Source organism: Pygocentrus nattereri, chromosome 25 (assembly GCF_015220715.1).
Source record: "Pygocentrus nattereri isolate fPygNat1 chromosome 25, fPygNat1.pri, whole genome shotgun sequence".
NCBI classification, from domain to species: Eukaryota; Metazoa; Chordata; class Actinopteri; order Characiformes; family Serrasalmidae; genus Pygocentrus; species Pygocentrus nattereri.
In genome coordinates this window covers 5,913,992-5,937,076 of record NC_051235.1, presented here as the reverse complement: position 1 = coordinate 5,937,076, position 23,085 = coordinate 5,913,992, and the positions used below count along the sequence as shown (strand labels likewise).

General features: G+C 46.0%; 1 protein-coding gene across 2 annotated transcripts in view; it reads right to left on the bottom strand.

The window, feature by feature from the left end:
- Window positions 1-22,394, bottom strand: part of mxi1 (max interactor 1, dimerization protein) — a 49,458-nt gene extending 27,064 nt beyond the window's left edge. The window contains exons 1-3 of one of the 2 annotated variants that reach the window (XM_017719700.2): window positions 22,023-22,394; window positions 19,513-19,615; window positions 15,292-15,321 (exon numbers count right to left, since the gene is read on the bottom strand). In XM_017719700.2, the coding sequence (XP_017575189.1) occupies window positions 15,292-15,321; window positions 19,513-19,615; window positions 22,023-22,251 (362 nt within the window). In that variant the 5' untranslated portion in view covers window positions 22,252-22,394. Of the gene's footprint in view, window positions 1-15,291; window positions 15,322-19,512; window positions 19,616-19,766; window positions 20,250-22,022 lie in introns of those variants that run through there. The other variant, XM_017719701.2, reaches the window with a different exon arrangement.
- Window positions 22,395-23,085: the final 691 nt, after the last annotated feature.

The following is a 23,085-nucleotide window of genomic DNA, read 5'->3' as shown; positions in this document are numbered from 1 at the left end:
AGGGTGCATCTCATGCACGGCGTGTCAGCTACATTGGTCTCGCAGACTTGGCGTAAATCTAAAGAAGCAAAATGCTGCTCGGCTCCATTTGAAACAAGTGCGTAAATCTGATATTGTGCCTTGCTATTCCTCTAAAATATGAAACAGCTATAATTTTATAATGCACGTGCATGTTTTTGTGATGATGTCAGCTCAGGCGCGTGTGGACGCATCTGACTTGGAATGAACGAGTGCAGACGGGTGACTGAGCGACAAATCGGTCACGTTTTGGAGGCGGGAGACGGGTTTAGATTACACACGAGCGTCCACTCCCATGACACATACAGCCCCCCACACACAGATGGGATGCCATTAACTGTTCTAGTTCTCTGTGTAATCTGCCCCAAAACTGCTGGACGGGACAGAAGCAGATTTAGAGGGAGAGAGGGAGGAATTTAATATGGGCATCTACTGTGTTACATTAAGCAGATAGCCGTGGATCTGAAATCTGATTGGCCGAGCTGAATTTAAAGCCACTGCAAAGTCCTTGATATATATGCTCCAGCACCCAACACTAGATGTCAACATCAGGCTTATTTCAGCAGAAATATTAAGCCCACCTCCTCGTTTCTCCACTCACTGTCCATCTTATCAGCTCCACTTACTGTATAGCTGCACTCTGTAGTTCTACAGTTACAGACTGTAGTCCATCTGTTTCTCTGGTACTCTGTTACCCTGTTCTTCAAAAGGTCAGGACCCCCAAAGAGCAGGTACTATTTGGGTGGTGGATCAGTGCTGCTGGGGTTTTTACACACTGTGTCCACTCTCTGTCCACTCCTGCCTTGTAGATGTAAAGCCAGAGACAGTAGCTCATCAGTTTGTGTTGGTCATCCTCTAGTCCTTCATCAGTGGTCACAGGACGCTGCTGGCTGGATATTTTTGGTTGGTGGACTATTCTCAGTCCAGCAGCGACACTGAGGTGTTTAAAAACTCCAGCAGCACTGCTGTGACTGATCCACTCAGACCAGCACAACACACACTAACACACCACCACCACGTCAGTGTGACTGCAGTGCAGAGAATGACCCACCACCCAAATAGCACCTGCTCTGTGAGGGTCCATGGGGGTCCTGACCACTGAAGAACAGGGTATCAGAGTATCAGAGAAACAGATGGACTGCAGTCTGTAACTAACCTACAAAGTGCTTCTCTGTGGTCAGTGGAGCTGATAAAGGTGGTTTTAATGTGGCTGATCAGTGTGTATTCTTTATCGCAATGTTCTGTTATTCTACTATCTGGTGGCTCACTGCTTCAGTACCTGTTGGACTAATGATCACTAATGAAAGATACACAGTTAAACTCACATGAACACACAGCTGGGATTTCCTAAAGCAAATGGAAAATATCAAAAACGACTGGCAAACTTTGCATAAACGTCTGCATATTTGCCTGAAGTAGCAATGGATTTCAATGGAAAGGAAGCTGAATCTGTGAACATTAACAACGTGACCTGCTTACGGAAACGAAGCTACGACACATGAGAAGGCAGCGGGTTCCAGTGAATTAATGAAGAAATTAAAATCTCTCTTTATCTTATCACATGGTAAACAGATGCAAGGTGCCTGCCGCCACCATTTCCTGAGCCCTTGCCAGTGCGCTTTGTCTTTGTGCTCTTACGATGTAAAATATCGTAAAGTTAAACATTGCTCAACATTAAAGAAGCCAGAGTTTTACTGTTTTGCACAAAGCTGGCGGAAACTCGGTCTAACTCGCATAATCCTTTGTTATTCGCTTGAATCTATTTCAATGATACGAGGATAATAAAGTTGCACAATACATCACATTAATCAGATGATCGTGTCTGGTAATTAAAGCTGTGTTGACGGATTACTGAAATAGGCAAAGTTGTGTTGCAATATCAGAGACGACAAATGGTGCTTATTGCACAGCCAGACAAACAAACAGTCATACATGCAGCAACAGCTGTGGTGGTGCACAGCCTGTACAGGCCCATCAGTAACACATGGATTAATTCACATGCTGAGCTTTAATCTGTCCAGACCAGCACGCCCCGCTCACATGCCCTCAGTGTGCGTGTGCGATGGCGTAAAGCCTCTGTAGATGCGGCTGAATTTGGAAAAGCCTGGACCGCTCCCTCTCTGGGGTCAGTTTTTGGAGATGTGGTGACGCCTGGGAGCTCCTGGATTAGAGTCTAACAAACAGCAGGGTGCAAAACAAACACACAAACAAACACAGATTACAGCAGCGAGCTCACATACACAGAACTGGACAGCCAGTTCAAGCACAACTTACACTTATTTCTACAACGTATTAAGCCATCAGTTATCACGGATCAGTCAACTGATCCATTACGTGTTCTTTGTTTCCAGCTCCGTCTTCAATCTGTCGGAGAATCCACATACCGTATCGACATTCCAGAGCATTATAGAACACTTAAAAATGAATTCCACCAAATTTTAAAGGGTTGAGATGTAAACGAAGACGTTCGGAGTGGCTTGAAAAGATCCTTTGCAGTGGTGATGGAACCAGAACCTTGAAGAGTTTAATGCCTCTAAAACAGGGGCATCAAACCAGAGTTCCTTCCAGGTCACAGTTCTACAGAGAACAGGGTTTTCCATCTTCAAACCGTCTGAATTCAACTCACGAAGGCCTTGAAAATCAGGCTAAAATGAGCTGCGTTTAGTGAGAGGCTGCTGCACTCTGCAGAGCTGCGACCTGCAAGGAACCCAGTTCGACACCTCTGTTCCAAAAGGTCCCTTCCAGAAAGTTACATACATGGTAATACAAGACTGTTTTACGAGCTCTAATATTTGCATTATGTATTCTATTACTGGGTACTGTTATAAGGAAACACGGCATCAATTTCTACCGCTAGGCTCATGGCACACAATTGTATATCAGCCAAACCAGCTGACATAGTTGGAGAGTGCATTAAATAACTGTATTTGTGTTGTAGACATAGTGACCCCTGGTTCCCATCACCACCACTAAGAAATCTGAGCACCACTCTGAACGCCATTGCCAGCCCTGATTGGTTGGTTGGTTCTGTAAGATAGGTGAGAGCCAGTGGTAGACAGTGTGGGAACAGGCGATGAAGAAAAGTGTGCCCCTCTCTCTCTCTCTCTCTCTCTCTCTCTCTCTCTCTCTCTCTCTCTCTCATATTGACGAGAAGTCTCTACTGACGGACACCTAATCCCACCACACTCTCACAAAATGAGATCAAAGGCCGTGGCCTGCAGGACAATGCGGGATGGGTCCAGATCAATGGGCTGGACTGATCGGGTGACCTTCAGCTTAGGAACACGGTTGATAGGACTGTCACAGTGCGGCGTTTGGAGGACCAACATACTTCGGTTTCCTAAGCTTACCAATTTTTTAATCTTTCTGACCTAAAGGTTCATTTATTTGTTTGCTTGCTGCGTATAAAATTTTATTTTTGGATTTTTACCCAATTTTCTCCCTAAATTCCACCCGTTAGTTAGCACCATTGGCCACCCAACACCTTTGGCCAAACTAAACGGGCTGTAAGAAGCTTTACAGACCGGCTGGAACAAAACAACATTAATACTGATCTGGAAAAGCTGACCAAACTGAGCTGAACCTGATATTGGGTCAGTTTTACGGCTCAGTCTGTGCTTCAAAGGGCGAGGCTTACAGCAGACGAGTGGGCGGAGCTCGTTACTCTGACGTACAAACAAGCTGCTTGCTAAGCAGCTATAATTTGGAGGAAGGAACTGAACATTAAAACTTCAAACGCCGCGTTCACGGCCAGTTTATTAATTTCTTACTTCATTTATGTAACTGTTGTATAAAAGCAATAGAACACTCGAGGAGTGTGTTCTCGCTATAACATCACGGCTGTGATGATCTGCAACCAAATCACAGCCTTGATGTTGTGTTATGTGTTAGCTACATTCGCTCCAGCACAAAAGAAGCCAAATTCAGGCGTCAAATTTAATACTAATATATAATATTAATTAAAGCAGTTTTGTAATTCAACAATATTGTGAAATATCTGCGAGTGAAATACGGTATTGAGGAGTTTCTCTGAGCCAGCTGAGAGCTTATAGGTGGGGATGATACTATTGGTTAATATTATTTTGCCCCGCCTGCTGGTGCATGGTGATGTAATCAAAAATCAGATGTTTTAGAGAAATGAATTTCGATTGGAAGGTTGAAAATACTGAAATGAAAAACTAGAACTTGGTTCAAATGTGGAAATCTGAACAGTGGTTAAAATGCCCTTCGCTAAGGTGAAGTAGCTGGCCAGGCTGCGGCCCTCTCAGCAGCTCCCTGCTGGTCCTGTAACTCCATCAGCAGGAGGCTGGGCGCGCTGCAGTAAAGCGGCGGTCCTCTGCGCTCCACAACGAGGAGCTCTTTCACTGAAACGAGCGCCAAATATAGGCCACGGCGGAGTACCGCTGACCTCCGACTCTCCAACGTCCTCTACTCCATTCAACCTGCCTCTGAGACTCAGAGACCCGAGAGAAGCATTTTGCGAGAGTGCAGCCATCCTGGCGGCTAAAGGGAGCGTAGTTTTTGTGGCTGACATGCACTAGCACGTGTGAGTGCATGCGTGTGTGTGTGTGGGCCAAAGATCAAGTCCCCTAAGCTGCTTTTCGTGGCCAAGAAAAGCTTAAGAGGCATCACAGACACACAATGGAGAGAACAAACGGCCCCAGTTCTGCTGCAGGCGCTTGGAAACCACTTCAGGAACGGAACGCTCCTGCTGCTCCTGCTGCTGCTGCTTCTTCGGCCGCAATAACAGCAACACACGCACTGCTGTAGGAGTTCAATATAAATATTACAAGCTTGAGAAACAATGGGCCTCGTAAGAACCCGCCCGACCTTTCTAACACTGTCCCCTCGGATATACAGCACTTTTCCTCCCTGAGAGAGAGAGGAGAAAATCAAACTGCTTCAGGTCTGAAAACATCCACAGGTGTTTCTGTCCATCCTTCCACTGTGAGAAGACCACTCAGCTCCGTGGGTCTGAAAGGACGTGTAGCTGATCAAGAAGCCTCACTAAGAAAAAAACTTGCACATAAGAAGCTACTGGTGTTTTCAAGACAGTGGACTGTCCACCTCAGTGACCAGACCTCAGTGTGTTTAAGTTGACTGAATTCTGGAGGTATGGAAAAATATTCCAGCAGATTTCTGAAAGCAAGTCTGCCAAAAGGATGGAAGTTGTAGTAGAGGCAGAGGGTGGACACACTAAACGCCAGGTGTGGGAACAAGATATCGACACGGTGATATATTGCACTTAATGGGCATTTCGACTGGAAATTGCATTCTCTGACTTTTGCACATACACACTAAAGGACAGAGGGTACCGCCTTGTGTGTGTACATGTATTTACACACACACACACACACACACACACACACACACCCCCACCCCTCAGGTCACTGACAGACAGTTCCTCAAGTGTGTATACTAACCACCGAGGTTATAAAGCAATGAGGGCTGACTGATCTTTCTGTAAATGACCCCACAGCCATAACGCAACCCAGAATAAGGAACAAACTGAAAAAGGCAATAAGCTGCACATCTGTCGTAAACATGCCTGCTTTGGTCTCGTGTGTGATTTTCCAGTTTGAAGACCAGGAAAACCCCCGTTCGGATAAGGTCTCATGAAGGTAGAAGGAACCTTTTAAATCCTACAACTGCTTTGAGGCTGATTGAGAGCTATTTTAATGAGTTGGGGAATGCAGAAGAAAGCCAGAGAACAGAACTGACAGAAGGCCGAATATCTTATTAGAGCTGTAGTAACTGCTTTCAAATCATCATTACAGTTGAAAGAATGGAGCACTAGAACCATGCGGTCCTCATCGCCAGGCTAAAGTTGGGTCACTACCTGGCTGCCTAGGTAGGTCAACTCGGTTTGGCTCCTTTTCTCTGGCCGAAAGAGAGAAACGAATCCAGACAGAATCGCTGTTTTCCTTGAAGTAAGAGTTCCAAGAACGCTAGCTTGGCTGTATTTATCAGCATACAGATCAGCGGCTAGGCCAGGATTCAGGATTGGTTGAGCACTGTAGAGATTCCCAGCCACGGTTTGATGTATTTGTGTAATGCATGCTGGGTATTGCGGTCAGAGAACACTGACGGACGAAAGTTCAAACCGATGAGGCTGAGGGACAATGCTGCACTACAGAATACAGCATAACGCCGCGTAAAAGCTTGTTAATTCAGAACACGTTTAGAACTGAAGTCAATCGGTAGTTGATGTTGATTTGCAGGAGCTCCCCGTCAATTTGCTGGATCTTTTTCTTCAATCTGTCCAACGCGACTCGGCCACGGAGACCAAAATACAGCAAATGTCTGATAAATAAACAGGTAAAAACCTGTCCGTCACCCCAGTGAACCACAACAGATGACACATTACTATAGCACTGCAAACCTGTTTACACAACGGGGTTTTCCGACCGCAAAGGTGAGGCGGAGTCGAGAAGGAATGCAGACTGGGGAAAAACACAACAGGGATTTTTCTGAATCTTCCGCGGATGGGCGTTGACCGAAAGAACGAGGCCCGCACCGCGGGTGACCACGTGTTTACTAAGAAATCAAAAGCGAATGTTTAAAACGTTTTAAAATGCGCTAGAACAAGGGCGTAAAATCGTATCTGCAAAGGGGCCGCAGGTTTTCATTCCAAGCATGCAGAGCTCACCTGATTCTACCTGCTAAATCTAGTGGAACTGGTCAGTCTTCAAAGAACTGATCATGTATGTTTCTGCTGCAACGGAAACCTGCCGCCCTTTGCAGATAAGACTGGACACCACTGTGCTAGGATGTTCCTGGCGTTCTCAGTCGCTCCAGAGTTGGCAAAAAACTCAAAAGCTTCAAAGGAAAAAACATCCTGAAAGTAGAGATGCACCGATACCACTTTTTCCCCTTCTGCTACAGATACCTGATCCTTTAGTAACAGCCGATACGGAGAACCAACACCGATACTAACTCTTATCTAACCTAACTTACCTCCTGATATTTACACAATGTTTAAAATCTTATCTTCTTTTGAGAAAATCCATCTTCTGCGTCACAAATAAAACACACCCAGCTTGGCTAGATGGCATTGACTTGTTGTATTGGATTCATTAGATGCTCAGGAAAACTTTGTTTAGTTACTGTATATATTGAGTATTAACTATTACTTAATTATTAATAAGAACCATGTTTAACAACTAAAACATAAAATATCTTTATTGTGCTATACAGTTAAAAACAGAGCCGAACAGTAAACAGATAAACCTGTGGTGTTCACACATCAGCACACGGCAGCTTCTCTGGCTCAAAACGGCGCTGAATGCTGTTACATCTAAATATCTCAAGTCATTTGTCTCACCTGTGTCTTGTTCACCTGCACTGCATCTCTGAGGGTCAGTTCAGTAAATATCGCTGTTCACGCGGTCAGTATCAGCGACTTGCAGTGTTTTGCCAGGCTTGGTTGAAGCAACAGGCTGCGAGACCCCGCTGCTGAGTGATACAGAGGACCGGATAGAGGGCTGCTGTGCTAAAGGCTAAATGGAGACTAAAGGCCATCATTACGCAGAGAGTCCGGCGGCTCCTTCAGCTCTCTGACCAACATTAACTCAGACTGTGAGTGACGACACAGCGGCAGACAAGCGATTATTGAAAGAAGCAGCTCAGCCGTTCAGGTAAGCGGCTCTGTTAGCATGTTTTTCTCATGAAAAACGGGTGTTACAGATTCTGCCATGAGCATTTATTAGTTGCTTGGCGCCCCAAAGTTCTGTCTAATGGCGCACACGCACACGTGAGAAACTGCTTTATGGCGTCAGTCAAACGTATCGTATCCCCATCACAGATGCCGATACCGTGTTCAAGTGGAAGTATCGGCACTGATACAAATACAGTATCAGTATCGGTGCAGCACTAAATGAAAGCTATGACAAAAGTAGCAGGTGTAAATGAATACATCCTTAAATCAACATGGATAAGTGGGATAATTTGGGGGGTCACAGGTACAATAAGATCTGTCGGATATCATTTTATTTATTATTAGTCCTTCCCTTTTCTTCTTAATCATCACCGTATTCATCATTACTGGAGGACTTCGCAAAAATATTTATAACAACAGGCAGGTCAGAACTTTAGTGACACAACGGAAGTAAAATAAACTGTCGTTTCAATAGGCAACAAAACTGCATCTCTTGGAAGACTCTTGTTAATATTGTTTTTGTGTTTTAATATGGACATATACACCGATCAGGCATAACATTATGACCACCTCGTTTCTAAACACTGTGTCCACTCTATAGACCTACCTCGTCGGTCCACCTTGTAGATGTAAAGTCAGAGACGACAGCTCATCTGCTGCTGCACAGTTTGTGCTGGTCATCCTCTAGTCCTTCATCAGTGGTCACAGGACGCTGCCCACAGGACACAGTTGGCTGGACATTTTTGGTTGGTGGACTGTTCTCAGTCCAGCAGCACTGCTGTGTCTGATCTACTCATGATCCACCACCCAAATAGTACCTGCTCTGTGAGGGTCCAAAGGGGGTCCTGACCACTGAAGAACAGGGTATCAGAGAAACAGATGGACTACAGTCTGTAACTGTAAAACTACAAAGCACCTATACAGTAAGTGGAGCTGATAAAATGGACAACGGGTGTAGAAACGAGGAGGTGCTCATCACGTTGTACCCGATTGGTGTAAAGCGTTAGTGTAATTGTAGGCGTACTTTACTGTAATGTAAGTTGACAACAGCTGCACTTCCCCAATTATCAGAAAAGAATTTTATTTCTTTATTTTTTTTGCAATGAGGTTCAACTTCAACTCTGAACTCTTTAAGACACGAAGGCTCCATCGGCCACACATGGGCGTTCGACATACCACAGCTGTGGTCAGACCAAAAACACAAGGCTGTACGAGGTGAAGATGATCAAACGTCTGCCGGAGCACGTGTGCGTTTTATCTGTGTCTGTAGTGGCGTGTGAGTGACTGGAATGCGGTTTTGGGCCTTTCATCTTCTGCCTGGCGCCTTCAGACGAGCTCTTCTGTCATGACTGCAACCCCCCCCACTCCCTCCCCCAACATAATACACATACATAAACACACAAAAAGGCCACCAGCATCCAGCACAATAAACCCTTACCCGCCTCTGTAGGGCCGCACCATGTATTTTTGTTTGGTAACTGCTCTCGTGATATTGGCTTTTGTGGGCTGCAATACGCAACGAGCCAACGAACGCGTTTGTTGCTGTGTGCTGTGAGCATCCGGACCAATCACAGTTCACAACCGTCAGCTCTGCGATGACTTAAGGTCTCAAGTCTTCAACCATGTCATTAACGTTTCACCTTTGTGTTTTTAAATCAGAGGAACCCATAAAATCAGTTTAAATCTGCTGCCAGAGAAGTTACACTACATGCATGTCAACAGTAAATCCTTTTAACAAATTCTACATAAACTGGTGAGCTGCCATGTTCTATTCCTTTGTAACAATGCACAAGGTTTCCTATGTTGTTGGATGCACTGTGGTTTTCTAACATTTCACCTCGGTAAGAATTTGTTACTGGTTTGTTTAATCAGCGTGACAAAGTGTGTTGTTATGGGGCGACTTCCTCTTTTACAAGTGTTCCTTCGTGATTTTATTGGTGTACGGATTTTCCATGTCAGTGTTTTTCTCTCTCCTCCCCTTCAAAAATTAAAGGCCGAACTATCTACTGCGTGAACTCAGTGGCGCTCTGATATCTTTCTGACCGCTGCTACTCGGGGTATTTGTCTCTTAGAGCATGTATTAGAGATATCTACATACCAAGTTGTGAACTAAAAAAGCGGAGCTTTTAAAGAGTCATTTACTTGGTCTAGGTGGTAAAACTCGGGACTCCAGATGGTACACTGGGAGGACAGAAAAAAAGAATTATATCTCGAAGCTTATTTGCAGCTACAAGCATCATGTTATATTCATAAAATGTACAATTGTTTTTAGAAAGGTCTTAAGTTAGTTAGACTAGTTGACCTTAGACTAGTTATAATTATATAATTAATAATAAATTCTCATCAGATAAATTGCAACCCACTAGAAACCTCATTTCGTAATCCAGATGCTTGCGTTTTATGAGCGAGGAGACGTGTGAAACACTTTTATACACATTCCCCCGATAAAGTAATCCAATCTGAATAGGACTTAAGGACTTACAGGTACGGTAGGTTTTTTCCTTCTCCTGTAAAGTTATCATTTTGGACCACTCAACTTCCCTTAGAAGCGGGCTGAGACTTGTAATATCTGACTGACTTTGTATGGTGTGGACTCTAGTACGGGTGGATCATCTGAAGAAAAGGTTATATAAAAAAACTCATCTATTCATCTGTTTTCATGTTCATAAACTGTTTATGGTACAGCACCATCATCAATGCAAAAGAGTAGATAAAACAGCCTTAAAGGGTCACTTGATTTCAAGGCACGATACAATATTTTGCAATCCAATCTTAACACAACTACATTCTATACAAGGTGCGCTGTGTGAACCAACCCGCCTTCCTTCAGTGCTCCAGTGCCCCATTTGACGCACACAGACTTCACGTCACGTTTCCTCCAACTGTCTGGTCCTTCTGTGTGATGGGTGTGTCAGCTGACTGACTGGGCGACCTAAAGCCACACTGTTGCATGTTTGCAGATGCTGATTGTGTTGTGGAAGCACTGTGTGGCTGCCATTTCCTCTTTTTGCGTCGTTCCTGTTGTCTTTATACCTCAAAGGGTGTTATGACGCAGCAAAGAACAAACCCCATTGTATGGCAATACAGAACTAGAGCTAAAAGGTAGGTCCACTGCTGTGAAAGTCGAGTGCAATCTCTCTGCGAAAAAAGTCTGGTATAGTTGACGCTTGCTATTGGCCAAAAGTATGTGGACGCACCCTCCCAATTACTGAGTTCTGATGCCACTGTTAACAGGTGTATCAAATGAAGCACATAGCCATGTAATCTCCATAGACAAACATTGGTGCTAGAACTGAACAGATTAGCGGCTTTAAATGTGGCACCATCACTGCCGCAAGCCAAATTGTGAAATTTCTGTCCTGGTAGATCCGCCTCAGTCAACTGCAAGTGCTATTACTGTGAAATGTAAACGTCTAGGAGCAACGACAGCTCAGCCACGAAGCGCACAAACCCATAGCGCGGGACATGAAGTGCATAATAATTGCCTATATGTTGTTGGAACTCTGTACTGAGTGATGCAAACAACCACCAGAAGCAACATCAGAACAAGAACTATGCGTCAGGAGCTTCAAGTGGTTTCCATGGCAGAGAAGCTGCACAAGCCTAAGATGACTATGTGCAATGCTGAGCCTCAACTAGAGTAGTATAAAGCACTCCACCACTGGATTCTGGGGCAGAGGAACCATTCTGGAGTGATGAATCAGTCTTCTCTATCTGGCAGTCTGACGGATGAATCTAGGTTTGGCGGATGCCAGAAGAACACTACCTACTGGGATACGTTGTGCTAATAGAAAAGTTTGGTGGAGGAGGGATAATGGGCTGGGGCAACTTGGACAATTAGACGCTTCCAAATTTGTGCCAACAGTTTAAGGAAGACCCTCTCCTGGTCCAGCATGACCGAGTTCCACACTTCAAAATCTTGTGGAAAGCATTTCCAGAAGAGTGGCGGCACCATATTAACACCCAACAAGCTCACGCAGGTGTGACGGTGATGTGTCCACATACTTTTGGCCACACAATGGGGGAAGTCGTGGGCTGGAGGTTAGGGAACCAGCCTCGTGACCGGAAGGTCGTCGGTTCAACCCCCAGAGCCAACAGCACATGACTGAGGTGTTCTCGAGCAAGACACCTAACCCCCAACTGCTCCACGGGCGCTGTGGATTGGGCTGCCCACCGCTCTGGGCAAGTGTGCTCACTGCCCCCTAGTGTGTGTAGAGTGTATGTGGTGCTTCACTTCACAGATGGGTTAAATGCGGAGGTGAAATTTCCCCGTTGTGGGACTAAAAAGGGTCACTTAATTTAATCTTAATGTACGTCTTGATTGATCTCATTATAACTGGACAGTGCTAAGGACAGGTGTGACAGGGTTTAATACATACATGAATATGATTACATAACACCTGCACTGCGAGTGCTAAAGCGCCCTCGTTCGTCCTCTTCCGGAATGAAGGACTGCGGTCATCACATCAGAGACAAATCAGCTGCGTGGCGTCTTTTGTGGTCTCCTGTACTGCTTGTTTAGTTAACGATGTACAGTCTAAAAGTCGGTAACCGCCCTCACACATACACAAATAAGGGAAGGTCCCTTCCTTCCCGTCACAAAACCCAATCATAAATGGCCACTGAAGACGCATTCAAGACGAATGGAAATGCCAGGTGCAAATGGCCATATGGCTCACTGTCCACTTATGATCAGATCACTCAAGACAGAAGTTAATCCCAGGCATCAACAGGGCCTTTGATGAGAAGCTCCCACTGTGCGTTGACGTAGCAAGTCCTCTAGACTCCTGAGGATTCATCTGACTGGATTCACATTCGTACACCAGCTAATTTTCATTCGCTCACGCCATCCAAATCGAGAGTACGGAAGAGGTTCAAAGAGGACGCGGAGACTTCAAAGAAAAGGTCAGATCTGTATCGGGTGCATGTGGGAGGAAGCAATAACAACTTGTTTAACTTCCTGCCTGAACGGAGCTGGCGAGGTGGGTGAAGTTTCGGGTTTGGTGAGAGCGATCGTGACATCAGCACCTCTAAACGAGCAGCACTCAGCGCCAGCCTGCCTTTCCGATGACACATAACGTCTGGCTGCTATCTCCCTGAACCAGTCGGCCGAGCAGGAGACAAACAGACACGCGCACACACACACACACACACACACACACACACACACACACACACGGTGCCTGTACACACCCAGTGACACATGAATGTCTTGCTGTTCAAGCGCCATTCGGTTTGGGTGGAAGAGGTAACGAGACAGAAGTCTTTGTTTACTATTTTGCTCTTCTAACACCAACACGCTGGGTCAGATACCTGTTAGAGCTGCAGGATATTTTGAAAGTTCAGTGCTTTGTCAGGACTGCAAGGTGGTAAACAAACTAATCCTCCAGGAGTGCTTCCGATTCTTTATTTAAACAAGCTAAGGTTACGTTGGTCTCTACTGACGAATCAAATTCAAGTTTAGGCAACTCTTTTTTTTGCTTGTAAATAACTTCAGACATCCTCAACAGAGAACAAACTTCTGCATACTTAATGCACAATCACTGCTTATTTGCTGAATTCAACAAATGAAACCTCTCTATGGCCTGTGCAAAGGTTGGCACAGTTTATATATGTTTAACTCAAATTGTGCAATGGTATGTGCAGAAAAGTGCTATTATTATCATTATTAGTTTATTGTTGGTGATTATTCACATCATTTTCATTCAGAAAATCAACCAAAATCAACAGAATGTGTTCAAACCTTTGTGCAAGACCCTGTATAACGTAAAAGTGAACATATATTCCAGTAAAACACACTAACGCAAATGTGATATTGCTTTGCTTTCTTTAAAATATCTGAGTTTGATGTAGTATGTAAACATTGCCATTCACTCATCAGTCCATTTATGGAAACTAAACTGATCAAAAAGCCAGTTGTAAATGTATTATGACGCGCGTAAAACCGTCAAATACGGGCCGATTCCAAAGAATTCATACAATTTCAGAACTGCATATTTTTACAACCGCGATGTGCCGAGGAACCAATCACAATCCAATTGAAAGAGGGGTCGTTGGGTTTCTGACTGCGAGTATGGCAGCGAACCTCCAACAGTTCCAAGAAAACGATCACCAGCATCACCGGCGGTCACGCCGTGTGACTTTTTTTGTGTTGGTATGTTAAGGGCTCTGTTTACGTGCCACTCCCAACAACAATGGATGACCTCAGAAAACGCCCTGAATGAGCCGTGAGCGCAGCGACACCCGACATGCTCAGTCCAGCAGGGGATGAGTTTGACTGTGGTGTTGATGTCGTCCGTACAGCTGGAGGAGGTTCATATTAAGCATTTATACAACTACATAAACTTTAACTCAAACCATTTACAGGTTTAGTTTAATGCATTGATCTGTAATGATTTACAAGCTAAATGAATCGGTTTGAAATCGAATGAATCTTTTTCAACCACCCTGCATTATAAGCGGAGCCCAGTGAGCAAAAAATAAAACGCAACATAAACGTACGATGCAGATCCCTTTGACTTCTGATAGAGAGACTCAATCTGAAAACCAGAGATGTTAGTTACACTGAACATCTGGCGATCGGTTATTCTGTCTTTCTCTAATTAGTGCACTCAAAAAGGTACAGAAGTGCTGGATCAGCACTTCTGATTCATTCTGATTCTGGTCTTTTGCACCTGGTCTAGACAGCCTGGTCTACTCGGGCCCTTGAAGTGAAGAACAGAGCATTTGTGCTTTTGTACTGCGCCAATGCATGTGTGCTCGTGCCTGAGGGACCCCCACCCACCCGGTGGTCTAGCCCAAATCAGATAAGGCGTTCAGGATTGCATGCATTACATTCTCTCCAAGAAGAACACATGCTGTTCAGACTTTAGAGCACTGGCACTGTTTCCCAGAAGCAGACGTATGACCGTGATCAGCAGTGAATTCAGAATGGGCTGTTCTGTACTGTAGCTTACTGACTGTATGGACTGAGAACAGTGTTTACATACGACATCAGACAGCAGGCAAAACTATAAACTATAAACTTGTCCTGCACATTTCAGAACCACACGCACGTCTGTATCCACAACAATCTGCAATCGACGTCAACAGATCTTTCAATGCGAACTAAATTACGCAACGCTCTGTGTAAAGGTGAGGTGGCCCATAGTGTCTGGTTTCAAACTCCGTGCCAGTGCTCTCTGGCCTGTAATAGGAAACTGTAGCAGCGCTGCATAAGGCACAGCTCAAGGTGCTGAGGGAGGCAGAAGGGCATTTAGATTAGCAGAAGTGCTTCACTTCTTAGTTTCACTTTCAGCAGCCTGTTGCTGAGACAGGAGCCCCTGCAGACGCAAAAGCCTCGGCACAGCGAGGGGTAAACGTGGCTCTAATGGGAAAACCTGCCAAAAAGAATGTGTCATTTCTCTCCTGCGGGGTCTGTGCCAGCGTGTGAATTAAGAAGGGCCGCAGCTTCTGCACCTACACCGGGTTTTTCTCTTAGAGGAACGGCTCAGCAAGAAATGACGATGAACGAACGACGCCAGCCACCAGTTATAAGACATGTTAGCGTTTACACTTGGCTGAACTGCCCGTGTAACGTCGTGCATTTGGGCGATGGAAAGAAGGTTTGGACTCACCGATTCTTCTCCAACTCGTTGTGTGTGGACCTGCAAATGAAAAAAGAAAAAAAATCTTTTAGAAACACAATCAAGACAACAACTACTGAAGTCCAGTCACTTAGGCCGACCTAATTAGAACCTCCCTACGACCCGTGTTGCTCACTTCGTAGGCCATGCAAATATTACATTACGTATCTAAGAAAAAGCCAATTATATGCAGCCAAAGCTGCAGAACTCCCTATGTAGCCTAACATTTATTCTAAAACGGCACTTTCCTCCACATTTTAATGCGTTTTTCTTATTGGAAATGTATGTTTATGTTGTTTCCAATAGGCTCAATTCAGCCAATAAACGGTACTTGAGGATGCGTTAACTTATTTCATTTAGCTCAGAAAGCCAACCACACATCATCTAACTGTTGCTCAACTGTATATGCTAGTGAGCACGTCTCTGCCTACCCAAGTCAAATTAGCTGATCGTCTGATTAAATTCTCTGATCCAAGACCAGTACTAGTCCTTTATTGCCACGAGGCATCCCTAGATTGGTTCTTTCCTGCTCTATCGCACCTTCCTCACCTGAAGGAGCTGGATTAGTTGGATATCAGAAATATGCAGGACAGTTTTGGGAACCACTGGATAACATAGAGCCTGGGTCTACATCTCCACGCTGACCCTCTAGTGTGGCTGAAGCGCGGCACGGATTTATTAATTCATGTCTATAGGAGCCACCCCCACTCCCACCCCCACCTCCATTCCACCAGTGGTTATTAGCATGCTTTTTACAGGCTCTTCTGCAAGGCCTGCACAATCGAGCTGCTTTGTGTGCGACAATCACAAAAAGACAGAGAGCGCTGCAAAGACACGAGGGAGAGCAAGATAGAGAGGGAAAGCAAACAAAGGAGGAATCTGTACTCTATATATACGTGCACGTGAGAGAGTTTCCCCTCGCTCCGCAGCGAGCGAGCGACGGTATAGGCTCTCCCTCCCTTCTCTGTCTCCGAGTAGGAGCCAGTGTGTTGTTAATAATGTAAAGTGAATCAGCCTCTTTGTGTGGCAACACACTGAAGGCGAGCAGGCTCTCTCTGGGCTGCTGCACTAAATAGCTGGCCGGCGACGTTGGCCCAGAGCTGGCCCGGCGCTGGCCCGGCGGGGGCCACTTGTTCTGCAGGTCATGTGGCCACTTTACTTTATTGGTCATGCCACGTTTGCAGCTTAGCAGTGGGCGATATGGCGAAAATATAATAGCACAGTGCATTAAGACACCATCACAATGCACGATATACAACATAATAGGATTGCGCACCAGCTGTGAAAAGGCCTAGAGAAGCTATTGACGATATGAAGTGTCAAATGAGTGCACGACAGTTTTGTTATTGGTTTTCTCTTTGGTGTGTATATATGATCTGGTAGAAGTGCACAGAAATCTGACCGTAATGCATTTAACGGCAGGAAAAATAGCTGATTTAAAATTATTGTCAATAACATCAATGATCAACGTCCACCTTAGTACCAGGATTGGCATACATTGCTTTAGGTGAACACGGATATAAACTAACCAGTCTTACTGACACCGGGAATATCTAGGCTTCATCCCTAAAACACAACATAAACACAGAAGAAGGCACCATATATACTGCATTACAACTTCCCAAGCAGCCAATGCTTTATCAAAATGATCTACACACTGTAAAAAAACAGGCTAAAACTAGTCGTTTACTCTTCTTAATCGCTGCAATTCTATCACCATTAAGCTATTTAAGCTCTGGCCAGCAGGGGGAGCAGTGCACCTGCTGCTCGACCTCAAACTCCGCCTACGAGAACAACCATTGTTGTTACTTCGTTGACTGGCTAACAAAACAGTGTAAATGATATACAAGGGCAAATTGGGGCAAACTTTGTAAATGATATTTAAATGAAGAACTCGTGCAGGAGCGCTTGTTTTCACGCACCGAAGGCGATTCATCTACTGTGCCCAAATAACTGCTAATTTCATTACACTTTACTGAATCAGACAGTAGTTTGTGTGTCACTCGGGGCAAATCTGCACTCTATGCAAGGGTCAATATGCCTTTATTCACAAATAATCCCTGAAAGAGGCGACAGGAAGGGAAGAAAGGAAACAACACCCAATCAGCTGCTTGCTACATGCACCAGTTGTTGCCTACAGACTCTAGAACTGGTCTGAGCCTTGCATGGTCTAGAACTACTGACAATACTCGATGATACGCTCAGAAAAGTGTACAGTTGTGCCAGTTATGGTGATGAGTACGACATATCGTTATGTGGCCCACCCCTACTGCGGCTGGCTCGATGGCCCATGTGCCTCCGCACATCTGGATGTGGACAAGGGATGGAAGGAGGGGGGGGGCGAGGAGAAAAGAAGGCAGCGGCTGTGTTTTTAAAGCTTCAAATGTCGTGCGACAGGATGCGCGGCGCCGAGGGAACGCACGTGTGTGGCTGTACGGGATCCAGGAGTTACTCTAATCTACTAATCTATGAATAATTCATTCTCAACCAAGCGTTAACCAGTTTGTTTAGCTGCTGGAAAATACGGGTAGGGGTGCCGAGTGCAGCTGAAAGATGTACTGACAGATTGCAAGCAAAGGGGCTTGAATGCAAGAGACAAAAAAGAAGGAAGATTAAAATGCCACATATGGTTCGCAATAACAGGCCTAAATGGCTGTGCGTTCCAGAGAGGCGGCAGTAAAAGGCACCATCATCATAATCGCCCTGTTTACCTAGACAGGTTATAGGCCTATTGTGGTGCGAAGCACTGAATGGAAGCTCCAGCTGAGGCCTCCTCGAGCACATTCAGACAGGTATGCCAGCAGATCAGATATCAGACCGCAGCCCTGCGCTCGCTCTCCTTCAGTCTCGCACACGCACAGAGGGCGAGCGCCTCTCTGCTCAGCTTGCACGGGCCTACAATCAGTCATCAAGATGTCTGACGCTCAAATGCAGAGCAAACCAAGCCGAGGAAACCCTGCCTGCACACATGCATGCATGCATGCGCGCAGAAAACGACCAGCGCAAGTAAAGCGGCTGCAGCAACGTAGGTGCACTTTTGCATGTTAGCAGGGATCCTTTAAACAGTGCATGGAGAAATAAGCATAAAGAGACTCGAACGCCGAGTTATTACCTAATATCACCTGCAGAGCCTTGTCAATGGGAGAAGTACAAGCATCATAACCATTTTCTGAACCCTCCTGTTATGTATGGGGTCAGTCAGATCCCATTCAATGCTAACATATCTAAAAAAAATGTTTTTCGCTTCGGTTAATGACTTTTTCTCTAATTGATCTGAGTAACATGATATATACTTTAATGTCCTGCACACATTTTGCATGCATCTGTGTTCTCTGGGCTGTTTCACCATAAAAAAATACCAACATTTCACAAATCTGTTCGGAAACGATACTGAGGCCAATAACACAAGCAATTTTATAACCATCAAAAATGCTTTACAGCCCTAATCTAACATAACCACACCTCTGGTAGTGCGAGAACCACTGCTAATTCACATGATATGACATAATTCCCACGAGAACTTCCGCATTTCTCAGAGATTTCAACTGCTGGGGTTAAACTGACCCAGAGGACAGAATAAGTCAGTAAATTTGAAGAGGACAGGGGGGCTGAAAAGGAGCAAGCCACATATGTCTGTTCACCTTGGCAGCAAGAAAACAAGGCCTGCTGTAAATAAAAAGCCTTTAGGGTTCGTGGCAAACGGGGCTCTTTGTTGTAACAGCGCACAGTGACATATACCCACAAAAAAACTATCAGGAAATGATCTGAAAACATGAACATGAGCCCAAGAGAATTAAAGTTGTGATTTGAAAGGATTAGCCAAAAATATCCCCTCAAGTCCTTAGTATTCGCCCCACACTGGGGTTGCGAATTTCCCCCCGGTCCCTAAACTCCATGCTGCAGCAGTGCCGTTTGACAATCAGCTGATGAGAGCTGTGCAAACTCCCCTCCCCCTCAAAAAGAAGCCAACATTTACACCTGCAAAACGGCATTACAGCTCCAGTAAAGCCACAACACGTCCAAGAAACATCTAATTTGACTTATTTATGAAGGCAGCCCGTCTTAAAGCGTCTGCACAGCGACGCTGTCGTCTGCTATAACGTGACAAGTGCAGCTTGTGCTGCCTTATTGATGGGAAACGTAATGCGACACTAGCCCCCCGTATTAACCTGCATATGACCAGGAAAATGGTGTGGTGGCGGCTGTGCTTACCTGTTGTGACTGCTGTTGTACTTTTTATTCCGGAATTTCCTTTGTCTCTGGTAGGACGAGCTCTGAATAGACGGAAACGTCGAGGCATATCCGTGCTCGCACTCTGCGCGAAACAGAAGACAATAATGGACCTTTAGCTACTGAAATAACACAAAAATCAACACGTATGGCGTCGATGATTTCAGAAACGTTCCCGACACACAGACGAAAGGCGACCACGGCGCAGTCTCGACCCTCAAAAACGTTCACGTTACCTCGTTCTCTCCTCTCTAAATACTCGGCAGCTTCCAGTAGCCTCTGGATGTTCAGCACCGCAGTCATACTGGTCTTGAGCGCCGAGAAGGGGTTATAATATCAAAGCGAACGGCTATTGCTTCTAGACAGTCGCGGTAAAAGAGTGAGGGTGTATTATTGGTGCTCCCTAGGATGTAAAAAACACTCCTGTTGGAATTTCTGCTGGTTCTGACAAACGAGTGTCGACCTGAAATGATTTTTTGTCCTCCTTCTCAAGCGGTTACCTAGCAAGGGCTAGCAAAACCAGCCAATTCTGACGGAGCAGACGGGTTTTAAAAACAGCTCGCCGATGTCTGAATAGCAAAGTAGTAAAAGTATTTAGGAAACGAGCGACTAAAAAGTGTACAAAACGGATAAAAAGTGTACAAAAAATGCCCCGAAAGCCCAGCAGCGCCTGCAAAGTCTCGCTGCTTGTGTCTCTCCTCCCCCAGTTTGTTTACCCAGCTGAGAGGAGGAGAAGGAGGCGGCGCGCAGGCGCAACACGCTCAGGCGCGCTGATTTATGGGAGATGGAGTTTTTTCGCCTAACTCCTGTTGCGGCGCAGTTCCTTTCTTTTTCCTTTTGTTTTTTTTTTAACGAAACGTTAACGTCTTTTGGGGGTGAAACGTTAAGCACATGTTAAGAGCAGGGCATCATTTCTTCGTTGTGACAAACTTTTTTTTTTTTTTTAACCAACAATTACAGTCCAAAACAACACGCTGCCGTTCTTGTTCGCGGTGTGAGGGGTTCAACGTTGCGTCTGCGTTCATTTAAACGTCATGACAGCGCGCTTTAAAACGTGACGTCTTCGAAAGAGGAACGAACTGGGTTCGTACGCGCTTCGAGCACTTCAACTCCCACAGCCGCTCACTCGGGGAGGATTTAACGGCCGCCCTTAAGGCCGGCCCAGCAACACGTGACATCACGCCGGACCTCGCGTTTGATTGGAGGAGAGACCGGCGAGCGGCGCCAGCCCCGACGGAGTCGACCAATCAGAAGCGGGAAGGGTGTCCATGTGGAAACCATGTGAGTGCACCCTGCCGTCCCCAGGAAACGAATATGGAAAGTTGGGAAGCCTGGATCCCACAGCGTGATAAAGTTTCGTGCGAGATTTCGCTCACAGCGCTGGATGACTTTATTAAATCCGAGTCATTTAAACAAACGCACAGCATCAGGTTTCCCTTGATCTGCGGTTTCGACAACTTTATCCGATGTTGGTAACGGGTCGTATGGATCTGAGCCGGTCTGTTACCCGAGATCCGGAGCGTTAACTAACATTTAAGGCATTTTGGACGGAAACCTCCACATTAAACCCCCCAAAATGGTCTTTTATCTGCATGAAATACTTAAATGTGCCACGACGAGCATTTAGGCGGCCCTCCGAGCCAAACTTCTGAATAGGCAGCGCTGCACCAATCACTGAACACCTGCCGACCCTCCGAGGCTCCTCAGCCTTGGACGGGAAGAGGGGGGCTAAACTCGGGGAAAGGGGCGCACAAAGGAGCGCCAGACACGGAAAGGAGCTTTCCGCTGCCAGATTTACAAACTGGGGCAGACAGCGAGGGGGGGCGGAGGTGCAGCACACGGGTCTGGAAAAGCTGCTCTGACTTTGAAGGGCAACTCCACCGCCTTCTCAAAATTTCTGTCGAGCCATACGCGGTTATTCAGCTTATGTGAAACGCTTCGTTCTTCGTCAGAAGCGTTCACTGTGGTGGTGATCGGAACCAGTCTTGTTTTATAAAGATATACGTGCATGCGGGGCAGGCGAGCCCCCAAAGTAAACCTAGCGTTATTTTACCACCATCAGCCCTGCATCTGAAACCTCAGGAGGCACGTGGTGGTTCTGGATGGTCAATAAGATGGATGGTTCCCACCACCACCGCTTACAGCTCAAGGGACGGATTAGTCCGAAATTTGGATAACATTGGTGGAGTTCCCCTTTAAACCCCACTATCAGCTGCATCATGCTGGTGCTGCTAAGTAAGATTCCTTCTGCACCAGAACGAAAGCCCGTGTGCAGAAAAATCGCCCTCACGAAGCTACATTTGGGTTAGAAGAGGAGAGAAAGCCCGAGTGGAAACTTGTGCAGCGGCTGCTCGGCGCCGGCTCAACTCTCCGCTCCTTTGTTGTCTGAGTCTGTTGACAATGAAGCTGCTTGGGCACCAATTCAGTTCAGTTCAGTTCGATTCAGCCCCGGTCAGCTCGCAGCTAGCGCGGACCGACGGGGGCTCACTTACTTCCATCCTTCCTCTCGGCGCTCTCGATGTAGCTGGCCGCCTCCAGCAGAACTTGGACGTTTTTGAGGAAAGTGTCTATCTGGTCCATGGGAGAGTCTCCAGAGCCGAAGACGTCATCGAAAGGGCAGCCAGACGCGGCCAAACCCCGCTGGTGCTCCACTGACGGCTCGGACTCCAGAAACACATCTTCAGCCTTCACGTCCCGGCGGTGTCTCTCACTTCTGACCATGTTGTGTTGGGTTTTTTTGGGGGGGTGCTGGTTTCTCGCAGACCGGGACGTGAGGTAACCTGAGGTGTCTCAGTAGCTCTGCTCACTGAGTGTGAGGAATGAGCTGCTATGGATGAGGGGGGAAAAGTCATGCCCGGTCTGCGAGGTCCTAGTGCCCGCCCGCACCCTCTCTTCAAAGAGTGAGCCGACTCTTTTCACCGAATCACTTGGAGCGATTCACGCACTCCCAGCTGTTTGTAGCATGTGCGCTAACGTGTCCGCTCATATTATGAGGCGAAACACTCGAATAAAGTGTCGAATTTGCTCTTAGAAGTTTAGAATATTTATTCTAATGCAGTTTATCACAGTTTAAGCTGAGTCATATCGCCTAGTACCGTGGGGGGTGCGCAGAAGAAGCCTAGAAAAGCGGCTAAGCTTTAGTTGAATTGACTCAGCAGCCGGAGTACCCCACTAAAAAACAACTCAGCTGGTTTAGCCGGTTGACCAGCATACCAGTATGCAAAGCACAAGATTTGACTGCTGGTCACCGTGCCAGATAAAGTCTTTGAGATGTCTAGGAGTCTGTTGCCTCCTCTTTGAGGGCTCCCAGTCTAAAGGGGGTATCTGGTGTCCATACAGGGTTGGCCTTTGAGTTGTCTGCTGTGGCCATTGGGATGTCATGGTCCTCCTGGGTTACCAAGAGGCACTAAGGGGATTCCGAAGCTACTGGGGAGTGTCAGCGATGCTCTGGCGATGCCAAAACCAAAAACCTGTGCTTTAGAACTAAATACAAAGCATCATGGGAACCCAGACCTGCTCTGACACCACAATATATAGAGATGATGAGAAAAGCCC